Source organism: Melospiza melodia, chromosome 30 (genome assembly GCF_035770615.1).
Source record: "Melospiza melodia melodia isolate bMelMel2 chromosome 30, bMelMel2.pri, whole genome shotgun sequence".
Classification (NCBI taxonomy): Eukaryota; Metazoa; Chordata; class Aves; order Passeriformes; family Passerellidae; genus Melospiza; species Melospiza melodia.
In genome coordinates this window covers 5,064,692-5,083,046 of record NC_086223.1, presented here as the reverse complement: position 1 = coordinate 5,083,046, position 18,355 = coordinate 5,064,692, and the positions used below count along the sequence as shown (strand labels likewise).

General features: G+C 54.5%; 1 protein-coding gene across 1 annotated transcript in view; it reads left to right on the top strand.

Annotated features, from left to right (window-relative positions):
- SCN4A (sodium voltage-gated channel alpha subunit 4) overlaps positions 1 to 18,355 on the top strand; it is a 54,881-nt gene that overhangs the window by 30,490 nt on the left and 6,036 nt on the right. Inside the window, exons 15-22 of the mRNA XM_063178741.1 lie at positions 604 to 960; positions 5,256 to 5,687; positions 10,763 to 10,892; positions 11,583 to 11,737; positions 14,110 to 14,283; positions 14,933 to 15,055; positions 15,278 to 15,556; positions 17,243 to 17,296. Of these exons, the coding sequence (XP_063034811.1) occupies positions 604 to 960; positions 5,256 to 5,687; positions 10,763 to 10,892; positions 11,583 to 11,737; positions 14,110 to 14,283; positions 14,933 to 15,055; positions 15,278 to 15,556; positions 17,243 to 17,296 (1,704 nt within the window). The remainder of the gene's footprint in view (positions 1 to 603; positions 961 to 5,255; positions 5,688 to 10,762; positions 10,893 to 11,582; positions 11,738 to 14,109; positions 14,284 to 14,932; positions 15,056 to 15,277; positions 15,557 to 17,242; positions 17,297 to 18,355) is intronic.

Below are 18,355 nucleotides of genomic sequence, written 5' to 3'. Positions count from 1 at the left end.
GATTTGCACCAAGATAAGTGGCTCCTAAGACCATTGGATTACTGTTATCCTTTGAAAGTGAGGAGTCTGAGGTTTTATACTCTGATACAAGAGTTAGCAGTTCCTGTTGGTTTTACCTCTCCTCGGCAGGTAAGAAGGGTCTAACTTGTATTTTTAGAGTCACAATCTAATGTTTTGGTTGAAACTATACTTGCATATGGAAATGCCGGAGATTAGTTCGGGTTTAAGGATTAGAAATATCATGGGAATTATGTGCAGGGCTATGAGGAGATGTTCTTGTGTGGAGGAGTTTTGGAGTGCTGTGATCTGGGATGGGAGGGTACCTCATTGTGTTGTTATTAGTATGTATGAGGCAGTAAGTAGGATTGCAGCCCCTGGAAGGATAATTGTGAAGGCAGATCAGTTGAAAAGTGCAATTACAATGGTTAGTTCTGCTATGAGCTTTGTTGCTGGAGGAAGGGCCATGTTTGTTAGGTTGGCTAGGAGTCATCAGGTGGCTATGAGTGGTAGAAGGGGTTGAAGCCCTCATGTAAGTAGGAGGATTTCGCTGTGGGTTTGTTCATAGTTGGTATTGGCTAAGCAGAATCTCTCTGGCCCCCACAGCTGAGGGTTTTCAAGCTGGCCAAGTCCTGGCCCACTCTCAACATGCTCATCAAGATCATCGGCAACTCCGTGGGCGCCCTGGGCAACCTCACGCTGGTCCTGGCCATCATCGTCTTCATCTTCGCCGTGGTGGGGATGCAGCTCTTTGGCAAGAGCTACATCGAGTGCGTGTGCAAGATCTCTGTGGACTGCACCCTGCCCCGCTGGCACATGAACGACTTCTTCCACTCCTTCCTCATCGTCTTCCGCATCCTCTGCGGGGAGTGGATCGAGACCATGTGGGACTGCATGGAGGTGGCCGGCCAGACCATGTGCCTCATCGTCTTCATGATGGTCATGGTCATCGGCAACCTCGTGGTGAGCCTGGGGCTGGGGACACGGAGGGTGCTGGGCTGGGGACGCCTCTGTGCAGCTCAGGGCTGTGACCGTGGCAGGGTCTGGTTGGAGCACAGGGATTCTCCTCCCTGCCCAGGCCCTGCGGGTGGGCTGTGTCAGCTCTGTGTGAGACAGGGGAAGGAAATGTTCCTGAGGAACCCCCAGCTGAAACCAGACTGGGAACTGGGGGGAAACTGAGGCACGGAAAACACAAATGGGCTTTAGGCAGAGGCAGGAGCCACTCTGGGATAAAAGAGCTCAGCTTCAAGCTGCCCTGTGTCCTCCACTTGGCTTTTCCTGCTTTCCTGCCCCATTTCCCACTCTCCTGATGAGGGATGGAGGCAGAGCTCCATCCATCCATCCATCCATCCATCCATCCATCCATCCATCCATCCATCCATCCATCCATCCATCCATCCATCCATCCATCCATCCATCCATCCATCCATCCATCCATCCATCCATCCATCCATCCCACCCTCTGCCCCCCCGACAAGGTTCCTGCAGATCCCCAACCTCCCCAGCCCTCACCGTGCTCCAGGTGAATGCCAACCTCCTTCTCTGAGTCTGTGGGACCCTGTGCTCCCCTCACCCCCGCCTTACACACCCCCCTCCCCACTCCCCCCGGCTGCCTGTGCTGCCTGAGCCGCAGGTTTGCGAGTTCCAGGCGAGCGTGAAATCCTTTCTAAACTTGGTAACCCCGTCGCTGGCAGCTCTGGAGCTTGTTTTGCAGCCTGCGTGGGCCCTGCTCTCCCTTCTTGAGGAGCAGGGCAGGGGAGGGAAGCGCCGACTCGCTCCTATTACTTGCCGCGGTTGTGTAATCCCTTTGGAATTTGCTTTGAAAAACTATCTGCCCCCGGGAGCCGCTGACCCCTGTCCCCAGGGAGGCTCTGAAAGGAGCCTGAGGAGAAGCCCACAGCAGCCCCCGGCTGGGGTCAGCTTGGAGTGTCCCACTTTGAGGGCAGAAAGTTGGGATTTGGGTGCCTCTTGGCTTCCCTGGGATTTGGGGCTTTGAAGGGAGAGCCCCAGGGAGGTGCTGGGCAGAGAGGGGAGCAGCCCCGTGCCCATCTCCCACAGCCAGCAGAGGCTGGTGATGCCACCTGTCCAGGGGATGGTAAGCCTGAAAATCACCCACAAGGGCCCCTGTAAGGAGCAGGAGCCTGTCCAGAGCCATCTGCAGGGAGTGCAGGAGTCTGGACTGGGAATCCCAGCTGGGAGTTCCTGCAGAGCCCTCCCAAAAGGGGCTCTGGGAGGTTTCCCTCTTCTGGAGCTCATTTTTGGGGCAGCACAGTCTGCCCACCTCTCCAGGGCACCACTGTGGGGAAGAAACAGGGGCAGGACAATTGCAGCTGGTGGGGTCAGTGACAGCCCTCCCCGAGGTGCCACTGTCCCCTCCCAGAGGTCTGGGTGTCCCCATTCCAGAAGTGCCATTGTCCCCTCCCAGAGGTGCCATTGTCCCCTCCCAGAAGTGCTATTGTCCTCTCCCAGAGCTGCCACTGTTCCCATCCTAGAGGTGCCATTGTCCCCCTCCCTGAGGGGCCACTGTCCCCATCTCAGAGGTGCCAGTGTCCCCATCCCAAAGGTGTGGGTGTCCCCTCCCTGAAGTGCCATTGTCTCCATCCCAAAGGTGCCAGTGTCCCCATCCCAGAGGTGCCAGTGTCCCCATCCCAGAGGTGCAGGTGTCTCACTCCCAGAGGTGCCACTGTCCCATCCCAGAGGTGCCATTGCCCCTATCCTGGAGGTGCCATTGTCCCATCCTAGAGGTGCAGGTGTCCCCATCCCAGAGGTACCATTGTCCCCTACCAAAGGTGCACCCCAGCCCTTGGGGCAGCTCTGCAGCTCCTGCAGGGCTCCATTTACAGCCCAGCAGAGAAATATGGAGCACAAACACGGCCAGGGCCCTCTGTGCCCTCCTCCTCCTCCTCCTCCTCCTCTCTGCCAGGCTCTCCTGGCCATGCCTCAGGTATTTCCGAGCCCTGGAGCCCGTCCCAGAGGCTCCCAAGGCTCCCCGTGCAGGGAGGTGTGTGTTTCTCACGCAGGAAGAAGGTGACCTGTCCTTTGCTCTTAATGACACTTTGAGCATTTCCTTTGGGGTTATTCAGGGAAAAGGGAGGAAGTCAGTCGGGTGACAAGGTAACAGAGTCCTGTCCTACAAAGCCAGCGGCGCCCATTAACTGTAACTGGTGCTTAATGGGGTAATTGCCTGCTGGGCCCGCGGGGATTTATTTAAAGACGTGCTTTAAGGCACATGGCATGAGCCATGTGAAAGCAGCAGTGTCCTTGGATAGCAGCTAATTCCCGTCTCAGATGCCTGCTGGCACCGCGGCACAAACACCGACAGCTGTGGGCTGGCTCCGTCCCTGCTCTGCCCCTCGGGGTGCCCATCCCACCCCTCCGCTCCTGCTGGCAGGCAGCAGCCCCAGCTGTGCCAGGAGAGGCTGTGGTGGGCTCCAAGCACGTTTTGGGATGGTGAAGTAGAAGGGGAAGCACACGAGCCCATGCCTGGAGTTACACAGAGCATTTCCTGGCTTGTGCTGGGGTGAAACACAGCTTCGATGGAGGAGAGCAGGAATGGGGTCACAGGGATGGGGTCACAGCCAATCCAGGCTCCTCCATGGCCCCAGGGTGTGGGAGACCCTCAGGACAGTCCATCATCCGTCCTTGCTGGGCATTGCTGGGGCTTGCTGGGAATCTGGGCTGCCAAAGCCAGGGAAGAGGAGAGGAAGAGCTGCAGCTGAGAGGGCAAGCAGGAGGTTTCATTCTGGGGAAGAGAAGGGACATAATCACAGCACCATGGAATCCCAGACTGGTTTGGGTTGGAAGGGACATTGAAGAGCACTCAGCCCCGCCCTGTGACTTGGCCAGGGACACCTTCCACCATCCCAGGCTCCAAGCCCCATCCAGCATGGCTTTGGACCCTTCCAGGGATCCAGGGGCAGCCACAAGAGCTGAGTTGCATCCTTGGGGGTGATGGGGAGAAGCAGCAGAGGCTTGAGCAGCCCCCCATGGGATTCCTGGAGCTCCAAGGGACCAAAGGAAGGGACACACTCACAGATCCACAGGAGAGCTTGAGGGGAGCTGAAACCATGGCTGGCATCACTTGTGGCAGGATCAGCAGGACCGTGGGAGCCCAGGGTGAGGTGGAAGGCATCAGAGCTCAGGGGGTTTGAGGAGGAGCATGTCCATGCCCTCCAGGAACTGGGACTGGCACCTCTGCAGCCCCCAGAGCTGGAGAGGGCAGGGCAGAGCCCACGAGGTGCTCAGTGAAAGGGTTCCTCCACAGCCACCAGCGATCCCTATTGTATTTGGATCACCCCCAGACAAAGGAAAGAAGGAACGATGAGTCTGACTCCATGTTCTCAGAAGGCTAATTTATTTTTTTAAGATACTGTATTATATTAAAGAATGCTATACTATACTATACTATACTATACTATACTATACTATACTATACTATACTATACTATACTATACTATACTATACTATACTATACTATACTATACTATACTAAAGAATACAGAAAGGAAACTTAGAGAAGGTTAAAAAATAATAATGAAAACTTGTGACTCTCTCCAGAGTCCTGGCACAGCTTGGCCCTGATTGGCCAAAGAGTGAAAACAACTCACAGCAGAATCCAATGAAACAATCACCTGTGGGTAAACAATCTCCAAACACATCCCAAAGGAGGAAAACACAGGAGAAGCAAATCAGAAAATTATTGTTTTCTTTTTTCTCTGAGGCCTCGCATCTTCCCAGGAGAAAAATCCTGGGCTGTCACAGACATCTTTTATGAAAAATCCTTTCCTTAAGATTTTTCCTCATGAGAAGCTGGGAGGCCTCAGGAACAAAATGAAAACATTGATTATCTGCTGCTGTGGAATGCAACAGGTGGATCTTTGATTGGCCCATGTTGGATGTTTGTAATTAATGGCCAGCCACAGCCCAGCTGGCTCGGACACAGAGCCGAGCCACAAACCTTTGTTATCATTCTTTGCTATTCTATTTTTAGCTAGCCTTCTGATGAAATCCTTTCTTCTATTCTTTTAGTATAGTTTGAATGTAATATATATAATAAAATAATAAATCAAGCCTTCTGAAACCTGGAGTCACATCCTCGCCTCTTCCCTCATCCAAGAACCCCTGTGAACACCATTTCACTGGGCGAAGGGATTTTTTCAGACAATGTGAATGCCTCAGATCCCTGCAGCTCCATAGGGAAACCCTGAGGCTCAGCACCCACTGGAGCTCAGGGCTGATGTTTGCTTTGTCCCCCCAGGTGCTAAACCTGTTCCTGGCCCTGCTGCTGAGCTCCTTCAGCGCCGACAGCCTGGCAGCATCGGACGATGATGGGGAGATGAACAACCTGCAGATCGCCATCGGCCGCATCACGCGCGGCATCGCCCTGGGCAAGGCCGCGCTGCTGGCGCTGCTGCGCCGCCTCTGCAAGGGCAAGAAGGTAGCACCCGAGGAGGAGCAGGAGCCCAGCAAGAGGGACAACCCCGCGCTCAACCACCTGGACACGGCCCTGGAGCCCAAGTCGGGGTACCTGGACGGCATCACGGGCAAGGAGCACATCTTCATGGACGAGCTGGAGCACATGAACTTCATCAACAACCCCAGCCTGACGGTGCAGGTCCCCATAGCCTCCGAGGAGTCCGACCTCTACGAGGAGACCAGCACCCAGTCTGACACCGAGGACACCAGCAAGGTCAGTGAGGGGGTGGGAGGGAAGGGTTTCACCCAAAACTGGGGCTGGCCCGTTCTTGCTGTGCTGCCCAAAGAGTGATGTTGGTTTGGGTCGCTTTCAGCTTTCCCACAGGGCATGGCATGGGCCAAATTTGGTGTTTTCCAAGCTGGCATTTCCCAGCTGGAGGGGAGAGGAGGGTCCAAGCAGGGTTTTGGCTGGTTTGGGTCAGGCTGTGGGGTCATTGCTGATGCCAGAGGGCCCCACAGGGGCAGCACAGGGCAGTGCAAGGGTCAGAGCGCCCTGTTTGGGGTTAAAGATGTCCCGGAGGAACCCGATGCCAGGAAATCTGCTGATGGCACTATCATTGGATCCACTGCTAATGCCTCATCCTGGGGGGGCCCAGACCAGATGGAGGAGCTTAGCAGGGGTGAACATGAAGCGAGGGGTGGGGGATCCAAAGCTGAGACAGCTGAGCCTGGTCGCCAGGGCACTGCTGGGGTCCACTGGGGGACAAGAAACTTGGGAAGACCCGAGTGGACACAAAAGGGTGTGGGTGTGGTGGGAAATTACTGCTCACACCAAAGTCCTGGAGACACAGGGTGCAGCTGGAGGTGCTGAGGGGAACAGGATCAGGTGCATCAGCCTGGGAAGGGGCTTTGTTGGGCAATAGGACACCTCCGAGCAGGGATTTGTCATGACTGGATGGCAAAGGTGTTCCAGGAGCTGAGGGAACTCTGGAAAGCTCCATCCCAACCAGCCCTGCCAGGCCCAGGAGGCACCTGGGTGGGACTGCACAGGGAGCCCAGGAAAGGCTGGAAAAATGAAGCAGGGCTGCCAGATCTGCAGAGCCTCTCACCTCCCTCCCCTCTGCAGGCTCCTCACAGCTCAGCACGGTGACAGGGACCCAGCCTGGCACAAAATGGGGCAAGGAGAGGGGACAACCATGATTAATTAGTGTTATCTGGGGCAACAGGGAGATTTCAGCATTTGGAGTGCAGAGGGGGGCAGGAGAAAAGTGAGGCTGGCCCCTTTCACTGCCAAGCCCTACAGAGGGGACAAACTTGCATGGAGCACCTTGGTCAAGGGAATGGGCCAGGGGAGTTGCTGCTCTCAGCTCCCTCAGAGTTGCCACCAGGAGGGCTGAGAGTTGGCATTTCCCCCCATATTTTTCCTACCCAACCCCAATCCCACAGCAGCAGTGCCCAGGACACTGGGCACACTGCAGAGGTGATGCCAATGCCAGCCAGGCCACAAAGGGAGGGGACACTTTGGGACCTCAGCTCCCTGTCACCCCAAAGTTGTTCCCAGCAGGTGGGAAAACCTTGGGGTGCAGCCATGGGACCTGTCCTGGCACAGCTCTGGGCTTTGGGGTGTGCTCACAGAGAGCACCCACTCCAAACACTGCGTGGGAAAACTCTGGGCTCAGCAAAGGCAAAGGGCACCTCTCAACCTGTAAATACCAGTTCAGCCCATTGGGGCTATTGGGTTTGGTGCCTAAATTCAGCCAAAGGTGACTCAGGTGGGAGCCAAGGGGATGCATTAAAAACAGGGGCCCCGCCCAGGCAGGGGGAATGATGGGCTGCAATTTATCATGAAATCACAGATTGATTGTGTTGGTGAGAGCCTCAAAGACCATGTAATTCCAATTCCCTGCCATGGCAGGGACAGCTTTGTGACAGTGTTCATGGGGGTCTGAGGATGAGGGAAGAGGCGAGGATCTGAAGGCTTGATTTATTATTTTATGATATATATTATATTAAAACTATACTACAAGGATAGAAGAAAGGATTTCATCAGAAGGCTGGCTAAGAATAGAAAAAGAAAGAATGATAACAAAGGTTTGTGGCTGGGACAGAGAGTCCGAGCCAGCTGACTGTGATTGGCCATTAATTAGAAACAACCACATGAGACCAATCCCAGATGCACCTGTTGCATTCCACAGCAGCAGATAACCATTGTTTACATTTTACTCCTGAGGCCTCTCATGTTCTCAGGAGAAAAAACCCTAAGGAAAGGATTTTTCATAAAACATGTTTGTGCCACACCTTCCCCTGTCCCAGGTCACTCCAAGCCCCAATGTCCCACCTGGCCTTGGGCACTGCCAGGGATCCAGGGGCAGCCCCAGCTGCTCTGGGCACCCTGTGCCAGGGCCTGCCCACCCTCCCAGGGAACAATTCCTCATTCCCAATCTCCCATCCATCCCTGCCCTCTGGCAGTGGGAGCCATTCCCTGGGTCCTGTCCCTCCATCCCTTGTCCCCAGTCCCTCTCCAGCTCTCCTGGAGCCCCTTTGGGCCCTGCAAGGGGCTCTGAGCTGTTCCAGCCACTCCCCATCTCCAGGTGAGCCCCCCGCAGCTCTCCCAGCCCGTGTTCACCAGGTGAAATGACAATGATTTAATTCAGCACTCGGGCGCTGAAGGGAGGGATCCCTGCGCTGTCCCGGGGCCGGTGCCGGGCGCGTTCACAGCCGGGCTCAGCTGCAGATGGAGCCAGAGCCCCGCCAGCGCCCGCTCCGCTCCCACCCCAGCAGCTGCAACCACCCCGGCAAATCCTCCCCACTTCCAGAGCAGCTGCTGTGCAAGGAAAAGCTCCTTTTCGGGGAAATGGCAGGGGCAGGATCATCGCAGACACAATCGCAGCTGGTTTCTCTTGGCAGCTCAGAGCAGGGAGGAGCTGCCAGCCTGGACATTGGGGCTTGGAGCCACCGGGGACAGTGGGAGGTGTCCCTGCCATGGCAGGAGATTGGAATTACACGGTCTTTGAGACTCTCAAATTGGTGATTTCACGGTAAATCGCAGCCCATCATTCCCCCCCTGCCTGTTTTTAATGCATCCCCTGGCTCCCACCGTGTGGCTCTGCAGAATTCGTGCAGGGCTCAGGGCTCTTCCAGGGGCTCCTCCCATGGGGCTCCCACCCTGCTGGGCAGGGATTGTGTTCTGAGATGCTCCTGGCTCTGTCAGTGGGGTTGAGGGAGCTGGGCAGGGGCTCAGCCTGGAGCAAAGGAGGCTCAGGGGGCCCTTGTGGCTCTGCACAGCTCCTGACAGGAGGGGACAGCCCAGGGAACAGGGACAGGAGCAGAGGGAACGGCCTCAGGCTGGGCCAGGGCAGGTTGGATTGGATATTGGGAAAATTCCTGCATGGAAAGGGGTGACCAGCTCTGGCACAGCTGCCCAGGGTGGTTTGGAGTCCCCATCCCTGGAGGTTTTTAAATGCCCTGTGGATGTGGCACTTGGGGACAGGGGACAGTGGTGGCCTCAGCAGTGCTGGACTCGATGGTCTCACAAGGCTTTTCCAACCTGAACAATTCTGTGATTCTCAGGGCTGTGGATTGTGGGGTCAGGTGAGTGAGGCTGGGACAGCCCCAGGCAGGCTGGAGATGCTGTGCCAGGTGTGGGATGGAAATTGCCCCCCAGACCTGCTGGTTCCAGGTGTGGGATGGAAATTGTCCCCCAAACCTGCTGGTCCCAGGAGTGAGATGGAAATTGCCCCCCAAACCTGCTGGTTCCAGGGGTGGGATGGAAATTGCCACCCAAACCTGCTGGTTTCAGGTGTGGGAAGGCTCAGGAGTCCCCAGGGATGGGTTTTATCCCTGTCCCTATTCCCCAAGGATGGGTTTTATCCCTGTCCCTATTTCCCAGGGGTGGGTTTTATCCCTGTCCCTATTCCTCAGGGATGGGTTTTATCCCTGTCCCTATTCCCCAGGGATGGGTTTTATCCCTGTCCCTATTCCTCAGGGATGGGTTTTATCCCTGTCCCTATTCCTCAGGGGTGGGTTTTATCCCTGTCCCTATTCCCCAAGGATGGGTTTTATCCCTGTCCCCACCCAGCAGAGCCAGCCCTGAGCTCTACCCACAGATCTCCTGGGCTCCCTGGGCCATCCAAGGCCCTTTTGGACCTTCCCCCATAACTCCAGGGCAGCTGCTCTGGTTTGTCCCCACCCTGACCCTCTCTAAGGCTGTCCTGGAGGCAATGGCTCCTGTGTGTCCTTCTCTGGGGTCACAGCTGGCCTGGCTCCGTGCTGAGCCTCCCTAATCCCCCCAGCCCTCCTGTCCCTGCCCCCAGACTGAGGGTGGTCCCAGGGGTCCCTGAGAGCCACCAGCTGGGAGCTGGTGCCACCCCTGCTGCTGTGTCCTCTCCTGCCTGTCCCCAAAGGTCCCCACAGCCACATCTCCTCTGTGGCCCCTGACTGTGCCTCAGTTTACCCCAGGAGCTTCTCCCTGGTTTTTGGAGGATGGAGCAGCTCATTTATGGATTTACCAAAAGCAGGAGCAGCCTGTGGGAAGGATTATCTCCTTCCCATGTAAGCCAACACCTTCCTGTGCTGGAAATACCATCCTGGACCCTCTGGTTCCTGCTGCTCCCAGGCAGGATGGGCAGGGCTGGGGATCTGCTCCTTCCTCAGGATCTTCTCAGAAAGCCAAAAAAAAAACCAAAGGAAAAAGAGTCCCAGGGGCTTGCCAAGGCTGTCCCTTGTTATCAGCCCCTGTGGCCTTGCTGAGTGGTGTCTGGGAAGGAGCCAAGCTGAGCTGGGAGCAGGATGGAGCTGGGGAGGCATTTGGGATGCAGGTTTGGAACTGGGGAGAGGCATTTGGGATGCAGGTTTGGAACTGGGGAGAGGCATTTGGGATGCAGGTTTGGAACTGGGGTGAACCTCGGGCTGAGGGCCCTGCAGCACGAGCTGAGCCAGAGGGAGGAGAGAGCAGAGGCTGCTTGGGTTTCTGCACCAAAGGGGGGTTGGCAGGGCAAGGCTTGGATGGGGACAAAGAGGAGGAGGAGGTGAGACAATCAGAATCAGCCTGAGGTGGTGGCACAGGTTGATGGGAGATGGAGCTGTGTGCTGGGAGGAAGGCTGGGATCAGGGCACCTTCTGTTCCTCTGAACCTGGATGAGAAGCAAAGCTCAGCTATCAACAATCCTCCAAGGTTTGCATCCCTGGATGATTCAACAGCTTCTGGGCTGTGTGTCCATGGAAGGGGATTCAGAACATCCACCAAACAAGGGGCTCCCACCACCCAGGAGTCCTGCCAGGTTCTCTGGGGCATGAGGAGCATGGCTGGAGCTGGCCAGGAGCCCGGCCTGAGCTGCTGTCCCCCTGCAGAACCCCCTGAGCAGCGACAATGCCTCATCCGTGTGCAGCACAGTGGATTACAAACCCCCTGCGCCCGAGGAGGAGGAGGTGGCAGAAGAGGCTGAGGAGAGCAATGAGCCTGAGGAGTGTTTCACTGAAGGTGAGAGCAGGGCTGGAGACCCTGTGGGCATGGGAGATGGGTGTGGAGAGGGGAAAATAGGGCTGGAGGGGCCTCTGCCAACCAGTTCTTGCAGCACAGGGACCCCCAGGCTCTCTGAGCTCAGCCCCAAATCCTCCTGCAACATCCCAGAGATGATCCCCATGGAGCTCCCCTTGTGCACCTCACCTAAACCCAGCAGGATCCCTGTGACCGTGTTCACAGGGGTCTGAGAATGAGGGAAGAGACGAGGATCTGACTCCATGTTTCAGAAGGCTGATTTATTATTTTATGATATATATTATATTAAAACTATACTAAAATAATAGAAGAAAGGATTTCATCAGAATGCTGGCTAAGAATAGAAAAAGAAAGAATGATAACAAAGGTTTGTGGCTCGGACTCTCTGTCCGAGCCAGCTGACTGTGATTGGCCATTAATTAGAAACATCCACATGAGACCAATCCCAGATGCACCTGTTGCATTCCACAGCAGCAGATAACCATTGTTTACATTTTGTTCCTGAGGCCTCCCAGCTTCTCAGGAGGAAAAATCCTAAGGAAAGGATTTTCCATAAAAGATGTCTGTGACAGATCCCGGTCCAACTTCCACCAGGGAGGGTTTAAAATGCCAATAAAAGCAGAAACAGTGAGAACACCCTAGCCAGGAGTGACCTCAGCCCTGTGTCCTCAGGCTGTGTGAAGAGGTTCCCCTGCCTCTACGTGGACATCACCAGTGAGAAGGGGAAGATCTGGTGGAACCTCAGAAAAACCTGCTTCCGCATCGTGGAGCACGACTGGTTCGAGACCTTCATCGTCTTCATGATCCTCCTCAGCAGTGGGGCTCTGGTAGGTGCCACCTTGCCCTGCCCGCAGGGCTCTGCAGCAGCTTCCCAGCCTGGGGGAGCCCAGGGAGGGTTGTAGGATTGATGGGGTAGGACAGTCAGGATGGACAGAGATGAGAGGTCTCTGCAGCCAAGTTTTGGAACTTGGGGTTCATTGCAAAGGGCCTGGGTGTAGGGCCCTGCTGGGAGCTGCCAAACACAGCTCAGAGCAGGCTGAGAGGAGAGAGGGGGAGAGAGGGTGAGAGGGTGAGAGAGCAAAAGGGGTGAGAGAGTAAAAGCGTAAGAGAGCGAAGTTCCTGTTCCAATACCATAAATCTTCTTCTGTGCTGAATATTCTAATTCTCACTCACCAATCCAGTACAAGATACAAATCCTATAGCATTCACATACAGCCTATAAGAATCATTACATTACCACACTGTGTTACATTTTAAACCCTAAAAACTCCTCTTTGGGCCCCTTCTGCCAAGCTGCAGGGTCTGCTCTGACCCTTGGGCCTGTCTGCAAGCAGAGGGTGTTGTTCCATCAAAAGGGGATCACCTTCAGCTGGCCACACCATTGTTTTCCAGTTGTTCAGTAAATGAGGGATCTCAAAGCTTGCTTTCATTTCAATCTCTCTTACAGTTTCCATATTCTCAAAATCTTTTGCCAGACAATCATATTGATAAAGCTTTCCTGTTTCATCTTCCCCAACAGAGGGTGTTATATTTACCTCTTCAAGCCAGGTCTAATAAACTCTTGGACACCCAAGATATCTCAGCTACCCTTGGAGGCATAAAAATCAGCAGAATGGCTTCTGTTGCAGTGTTGGAAATAAAAATGTTTTATAAAAAGCAAAATAACAAACAGAAAAACCGAGCCCAGTGCCAGACGTTCTTGCTCTTAGTAAAACTTTACAAAAGCCAGGCTCTGGGCATCTCCTGTGCCAAATAATCCAGCTGTGGGCAGATGTTTGATTTCAAACCCCATTTGGCTCAGCTCTAACACCTTCCAGGAGCCCTGGTCACCCTCCCCAGCCTTCCTGGACCATCATCCACAGGCTGTGGTCCATGGCTCAAGGGGATGCCACTGCCCACAGCCACCACTGCTGCTCTTGATGCCAACTATGAACCATCTGAACCATTTATGGAGCTTCCTGTGGTTCCTCATTTCACCACCTCCATCACCAGCTGTCAGGAGGTGCTTGACAAACTGTTCATGGTTTTTATTTTGCTGTTCAGCACCTCCATCAGTGCCTGGTGCCCCCTCTCAGAACCTGGGTGTTCTTTAAATCATCCTAATTCATTATCAGTGTTTGACTGGTGCTCTTCTCCAAGTGTTTGGGCTGGATTTAACCCAGGAAATACAAATTTCTCTGCAGGTTTGGAGGTGAAGAGAGAGGGAAGGAGAACAGAGGGACTGAGAGGCTTTTCAGATATACTTTACATGTCATAAATCAACTTAATTCATTATCAATGTTTGCCTGGTGCTCATCAAGTGTTTGATCTGGATTTAACCCAGGAAATAGAAACTTCTCTGCAGGTTTGGAGGTGAAGAGAGAGGGAAGGAGAACAAAGGGACTGAGAGGCTTTTCAGACACACTTTACATGTCTGCAGCTCGCTCTGAGGCGGTTTGGGGATGTCTGAGGTTGTAGCTGGTGCAGGAATTGAAAGCTGTGCTACCCCAGCTGTGCAGCACCTGGTCACCACACCCCTACCTCCAGTGCCTACTCAACACGTGGGTGTGGCACTCAGGGCATTTTCAAAATTCCCAAAGCATCCCAAAGTGTGGGTTGCTGTCCTGGCTTTGAGCTGAGACACCTGGGAGCAGGATGCAGCTGGACCTTGGCTTCAGTGAAGCTCTGCTTTGGGGCCAACCCCAAAAAGCCAAGCAGGAGCTGGACCCCAGGGGATCAGCTCCTCATGGACCAGCCATCCTTGGGCTCCAGCTTCCTGAGCCCTGAAAAGCGGGGCTGGGAGGAAAACTGGGATCAGGGCACCTTCTGTTCCTCTGAACCTGGATGAGAAACAAAGCTCAGGTACCAACAATGCTCCAAGGTTTGCATCCCTGGATGATTCAACAGTTTCAGGGCTGTGTGTCCATTGTAGAGGAAGGCAGGGAGGTGCCAGCAAGGGTGTGCTCTTGGATGCCACAGGTGCCACAGAAGGATGTGACTGTCATAGAGTTCTGTGGGGTCCCATGGAAGGATGGGACTGTCACAGAGCTCCCTGGGATCCCACAGAAGGATGGGACTGTCAGGGAGCCCTGTGGGATCGTGTGGAAGGATGTGACTGTCACAGAGCTCTGAGGGTCCCACAGAAGGATGGGACTGTCACAGAGCTCCATGGGGTCCCACAGAAGGATGTGGCTGTCACAGAGCTCCGTGCCCCTTGCAGGCTTTCGAGGACATCTACATCGAGCAGCGCAAGGTGATCCGCACCATCCTGGAATACGCAGACAAGGTCTTCTCCTACATCTTTGTCATCGAGATGCTGCTCAAGTGGGTGGCCTATGGCTTCAAGGTGTACTTCACCAATGCCTGGTGCTGGCTGGATTTCCTCATCGTGGATGTACGTGATGGGAAGGCCAGGCCAAGGGGCTTGGGGCGTTAGGGGCTGCTGTAAATGAACCCAGATTGTATTTTAGAGGATAGAAGGGTGGCTCTGGAATGAAGGCTAATAGCATTACTTGGAATAATGGTCCCCCACAAGATGGAACACTTCATTGGGTGCAGGAACCTTTCAAACCATTGTGTCTTACACCCAAGCCAAGAACAGGCCCAGCAGTTCCACCAGGCCCAGCAGAGCTGTGAAGGGACACAGGGTCTCCCAAATGGTCCATGACAGAGAAATCTGTCCTTTCTGTGCCTCACATCAATTCCAACCTCACACTCAAGGGGTGTCATCCTGCCCCTGAATCCCTGGCAGTGCCCAAGGCCAGGCTGGACAGGGCTTGGAGCAGCCTGGGATAATGGGAGGTGTCCCTGCCCATGGCAGAGGTAGCACTGGGTGGGCTTTAAGGTCCCTTCCAACCCAAATCATTTTGGGATTCTGTGACCCTTGAGGTGTCTGGTCACCAGGAACCCCAAGGACTCAATGTCTCTGTCCCAGGGCTAGAGGATGCTCACCAACCTGAGGGACTGGGGAGAGAGGGAAGGGCAGGAGCTGCAGCTGTGTTTGTACCTGAGGTGCTGCTGATCACTGGGGCTGCTCCTTCCAGGTGTCCCTGGTCAGCCTGACAGCAAACTGGCTGGGATACTCCGAGCTGGGAGCCATCAAATCCCTGCGGACACTGAGGGCTCTGCGACCCCTGCGTGCTCTGTCCCGCTTCGAGGGCATGAGGGTGAGTGTGTCCCCGTGTGCTGCTGGCCCTGGCAGGGACATGAGAGCCCTCAGCAGTCCTCCACATCATGGATGGTTTTCAGGGGCTCCAGACTGGTGGGATCAATGCTAAGGTACCTTTGGTCCAGTCTGACCTCACTCAGTGCTGCTGGGGAGGGCAAGGTTGGGCATGGGGACATGAAGGTCCCTTCCAGGTCCCCCAAGGTCTTTTCTGTCCTTGCAGGTGGTGGTGAACGCCCTGGTGGGTGCCATCCCCTCCATCATGAACGTCCTGCTGGTCTGCCTCATCTTCTGGCTGATCTTCAGCATCATGGGGGTGAACCTGTTTGCAGGGAAGTACTACAGGTGTGTCAACACCACCACCGGGGAGCTCTTCGAGATCGACGTGGTCAACAACAAGAGCGACTGCATGGCCCTGCTCCACACCAACGAGGTCAGATGGGTCAATGTCAAGGTCAACTTCGACAACGTGGGCCTGGGATACCTGTCCCTGCTGCAGGTGGTACGTCATGACATCGGGTGTCACCATCCAGGATGTGTGGAGCAGGGCGGTGGGATGAGCATCAGGGCTGGTGTGGGATGGGGTTTCTTAGCTGCTTCTTAGCTCCAAAGCTGGTTTTTAACACGGAAAAAAAAAAAAACTTAGGAAAGGAGGGAAACTCCTAGCCAAGAGGAAAAGGGATGGGGTAGAAGATGAGGAAGGTTTCACCAGGGAGCTGCTGCACCCATCTGCAGCACCAAGGCTGGCACAGCAGAGCAGCCTCTGCCCAGCACAGGGTGGTTTTTAACACCAAAAAGCCCCTTAGGAAAGCAGGGAAACTCCTAGCCTAGAGGAAAAGGGACAGGGTAAAAGATGGGGAAGGTTTCACCAGGGAGCTGCTGCAGATGGGTGCAGCAGCACCAAGGCTGGCACTAAAATACAGCCCAGCACGGGCTGGTTTTTAACACCAAAGAAGCCTTAGCAAAGGAGGGAAACTCCTAGCCTAGAGGAAAAGGGACAGGGTAGACTATGGAAGGGAAAAGTTTCACCAGGGAGCTGCTGCACCCATCAGTAGCAGCACCAAGGCTGGCACTGCAGAGCAGCCCCTGCCCAGCATACTGGTTTTTAACACCAAAAAGCCCCTTAGGAAAGGAGGGAAACTCCTAGCCTAGAGGAAAAGGGATGGGGTAGAAGGTGGGGAAGGTTTCACCAGGGAGCTGCTGCACCCATCTGCAGCACCAAGGCTGGCACTGCAGAGCAGCCCCTGCCCAGCACGGGGTGCAGGAGCCAGGAGGGGAGGCTCTGGGACCCCTGCAGCCCTTTGGAAAGTTCACTCTGCTCCAGCCGTGGGTTGTGGGGCCGTGCGTGGGGCGGGTGACGACTGGAAAAAGGACACACGTGTCCCCTGGGGTTCCACTGAACTCCCCACAGCTGGGCCAGGCAGCAAAGGGGAACTGCTCCCCACAGCTTTGATAAAAATATAGATGTGGGCTCCATTATTGGGCAGGCTGGGGCTACTCCCATCAGATCCAGGGGAACTGGTGGCTGCAGAATCGGAAACAACCCCAGATGATGACTCTGCTTCTAAATTCAGCTTCCTCTTCAGCCTTGTTGTTCCATCAGATTCAGGAAACAAAATGTGCAGACCTTTTGTTTAACAAATCAGCAGCCAAAGGCTGTAAGAGATGCAGGGGAGACCCTGTAAAAGACTTGGTGTGGTCCCCCCACCCTGCTGGGATGGGAATTCAGCCGAAGCAGAGGCAGGATGTGGAACTCAGGGCTATGGAGGTGGCACAGTTTGGGACTGGAAAGGAGTCAGCTGGCCCTGGCACAGCTCTGCCTTTGGGAAAATGACTTCTAAGTCAAGAGCAGAAGGGAGAAAAGAGTCAATTACTTCTTTTCCCTGCCTTGTTTGCAGTGGTGTTTTAGAAAGTCACTGGTAGCCTCAGCCCCAGAATGGTCCATGCATATTCCTGGGAATTTCCATATTTCTGGGACATTTTTCTTATGGATTCAACATCCATTCCTCTCCTGCCATTTCCACAGAGAAGCCAGATTGCTCTGAGCTAAACCCCAACATGCCCCCACCACCTTCCCTTTGTTCCCAGCCACAAACAACTCCCAGAAAATACATTCTCCACTGCCACAGAATCACAGAATCCTTTGTACTGGAAAAGACTCCAGGTCTGACCATTCCTGTTCCCACAGGCAACCTTCAAAGGCTGGATGGACATCATGTATGCAGCCGTGGACTCCCGTGAGGTGAGGGACACACAGGGCTGGCTCCAGGCTGGATTCCCCTTGGCACACTGGGAACAGGAGCCCAGAGCTGAGGCTGGGATGGATCTTTGGCTACAGCATCACCTCTGGCTCTGCCTTGTGGTGCTGCATCCCACCCGTGACTTCAGCCCGGACATGAAGGCTACAGGGTGGAGAAACCCCCAAAATGTATCAGATCATGGAATGTCAGCATGGTTTGTGTTGGAAGTGACCCTAAAGCCCACCCAGTGCCTCCCCCTGCCATGGGCAGGGACACCTTCCACTATCCCAGGGTGCTCCAGGCTCTGTCCAACCCAGCCTTGGACACCTGGGCAGCCACAGCATCCCCCTGTTGAGGTGTACAGCCTCAAAGAGGGCAGCCATGTGTCCCTGTGCCACCCCTGTCATTGTCACCTGCAGCCTGGCCCCACACTGGGCTCCCACCCCACCCCACAGCTGGGGCTGAGTCTGCTCCACTCAGCTTCAGTTCCAGGGGCCAAAATCCCCTGATATTATATTATATTATATTATATTATATTATATTATATTATATTATATTATATTATATTATATTATATTATATTATATTATATTATATTATATTATATTATATTATATTATATTATACCCCCACTGCTCCAAGCTGGAGGGCTCGTTCTTCTGCCTGCTGTGACATGGTGTCCTCTGGGACCCCTCCAGCTGGGAATGTTCATCCCATCCTGGAGAAAGTACCTGGCTTGCCTTGAGCAATCAGTGGGTTATGAGAACAGAGCAGCCAGCATTCAGCCATGGGGTTCAAAGAGTTATTAAAAAACCCCAAGTGTTTGAAGAGTGACGTGCAAAGGCTGTTCCTACTGTGACCCACCCCCCAAAAGTGTCCCCACAGCAGAAGGGGTTTCCTTCTGTTCTCCAATGACACTGGGGGTCACCCCACACACCTAAAGGGGTGATTTTCATTGCCCTTTTTGTAGCTCCCTTTCATCACCTTCTGAAAACCCCTCAGGCCTCTGCCCCACCTGGAGCAAAGCTGGTTTGGGAGAAAAACCTCCCTGTTCTGCCCAG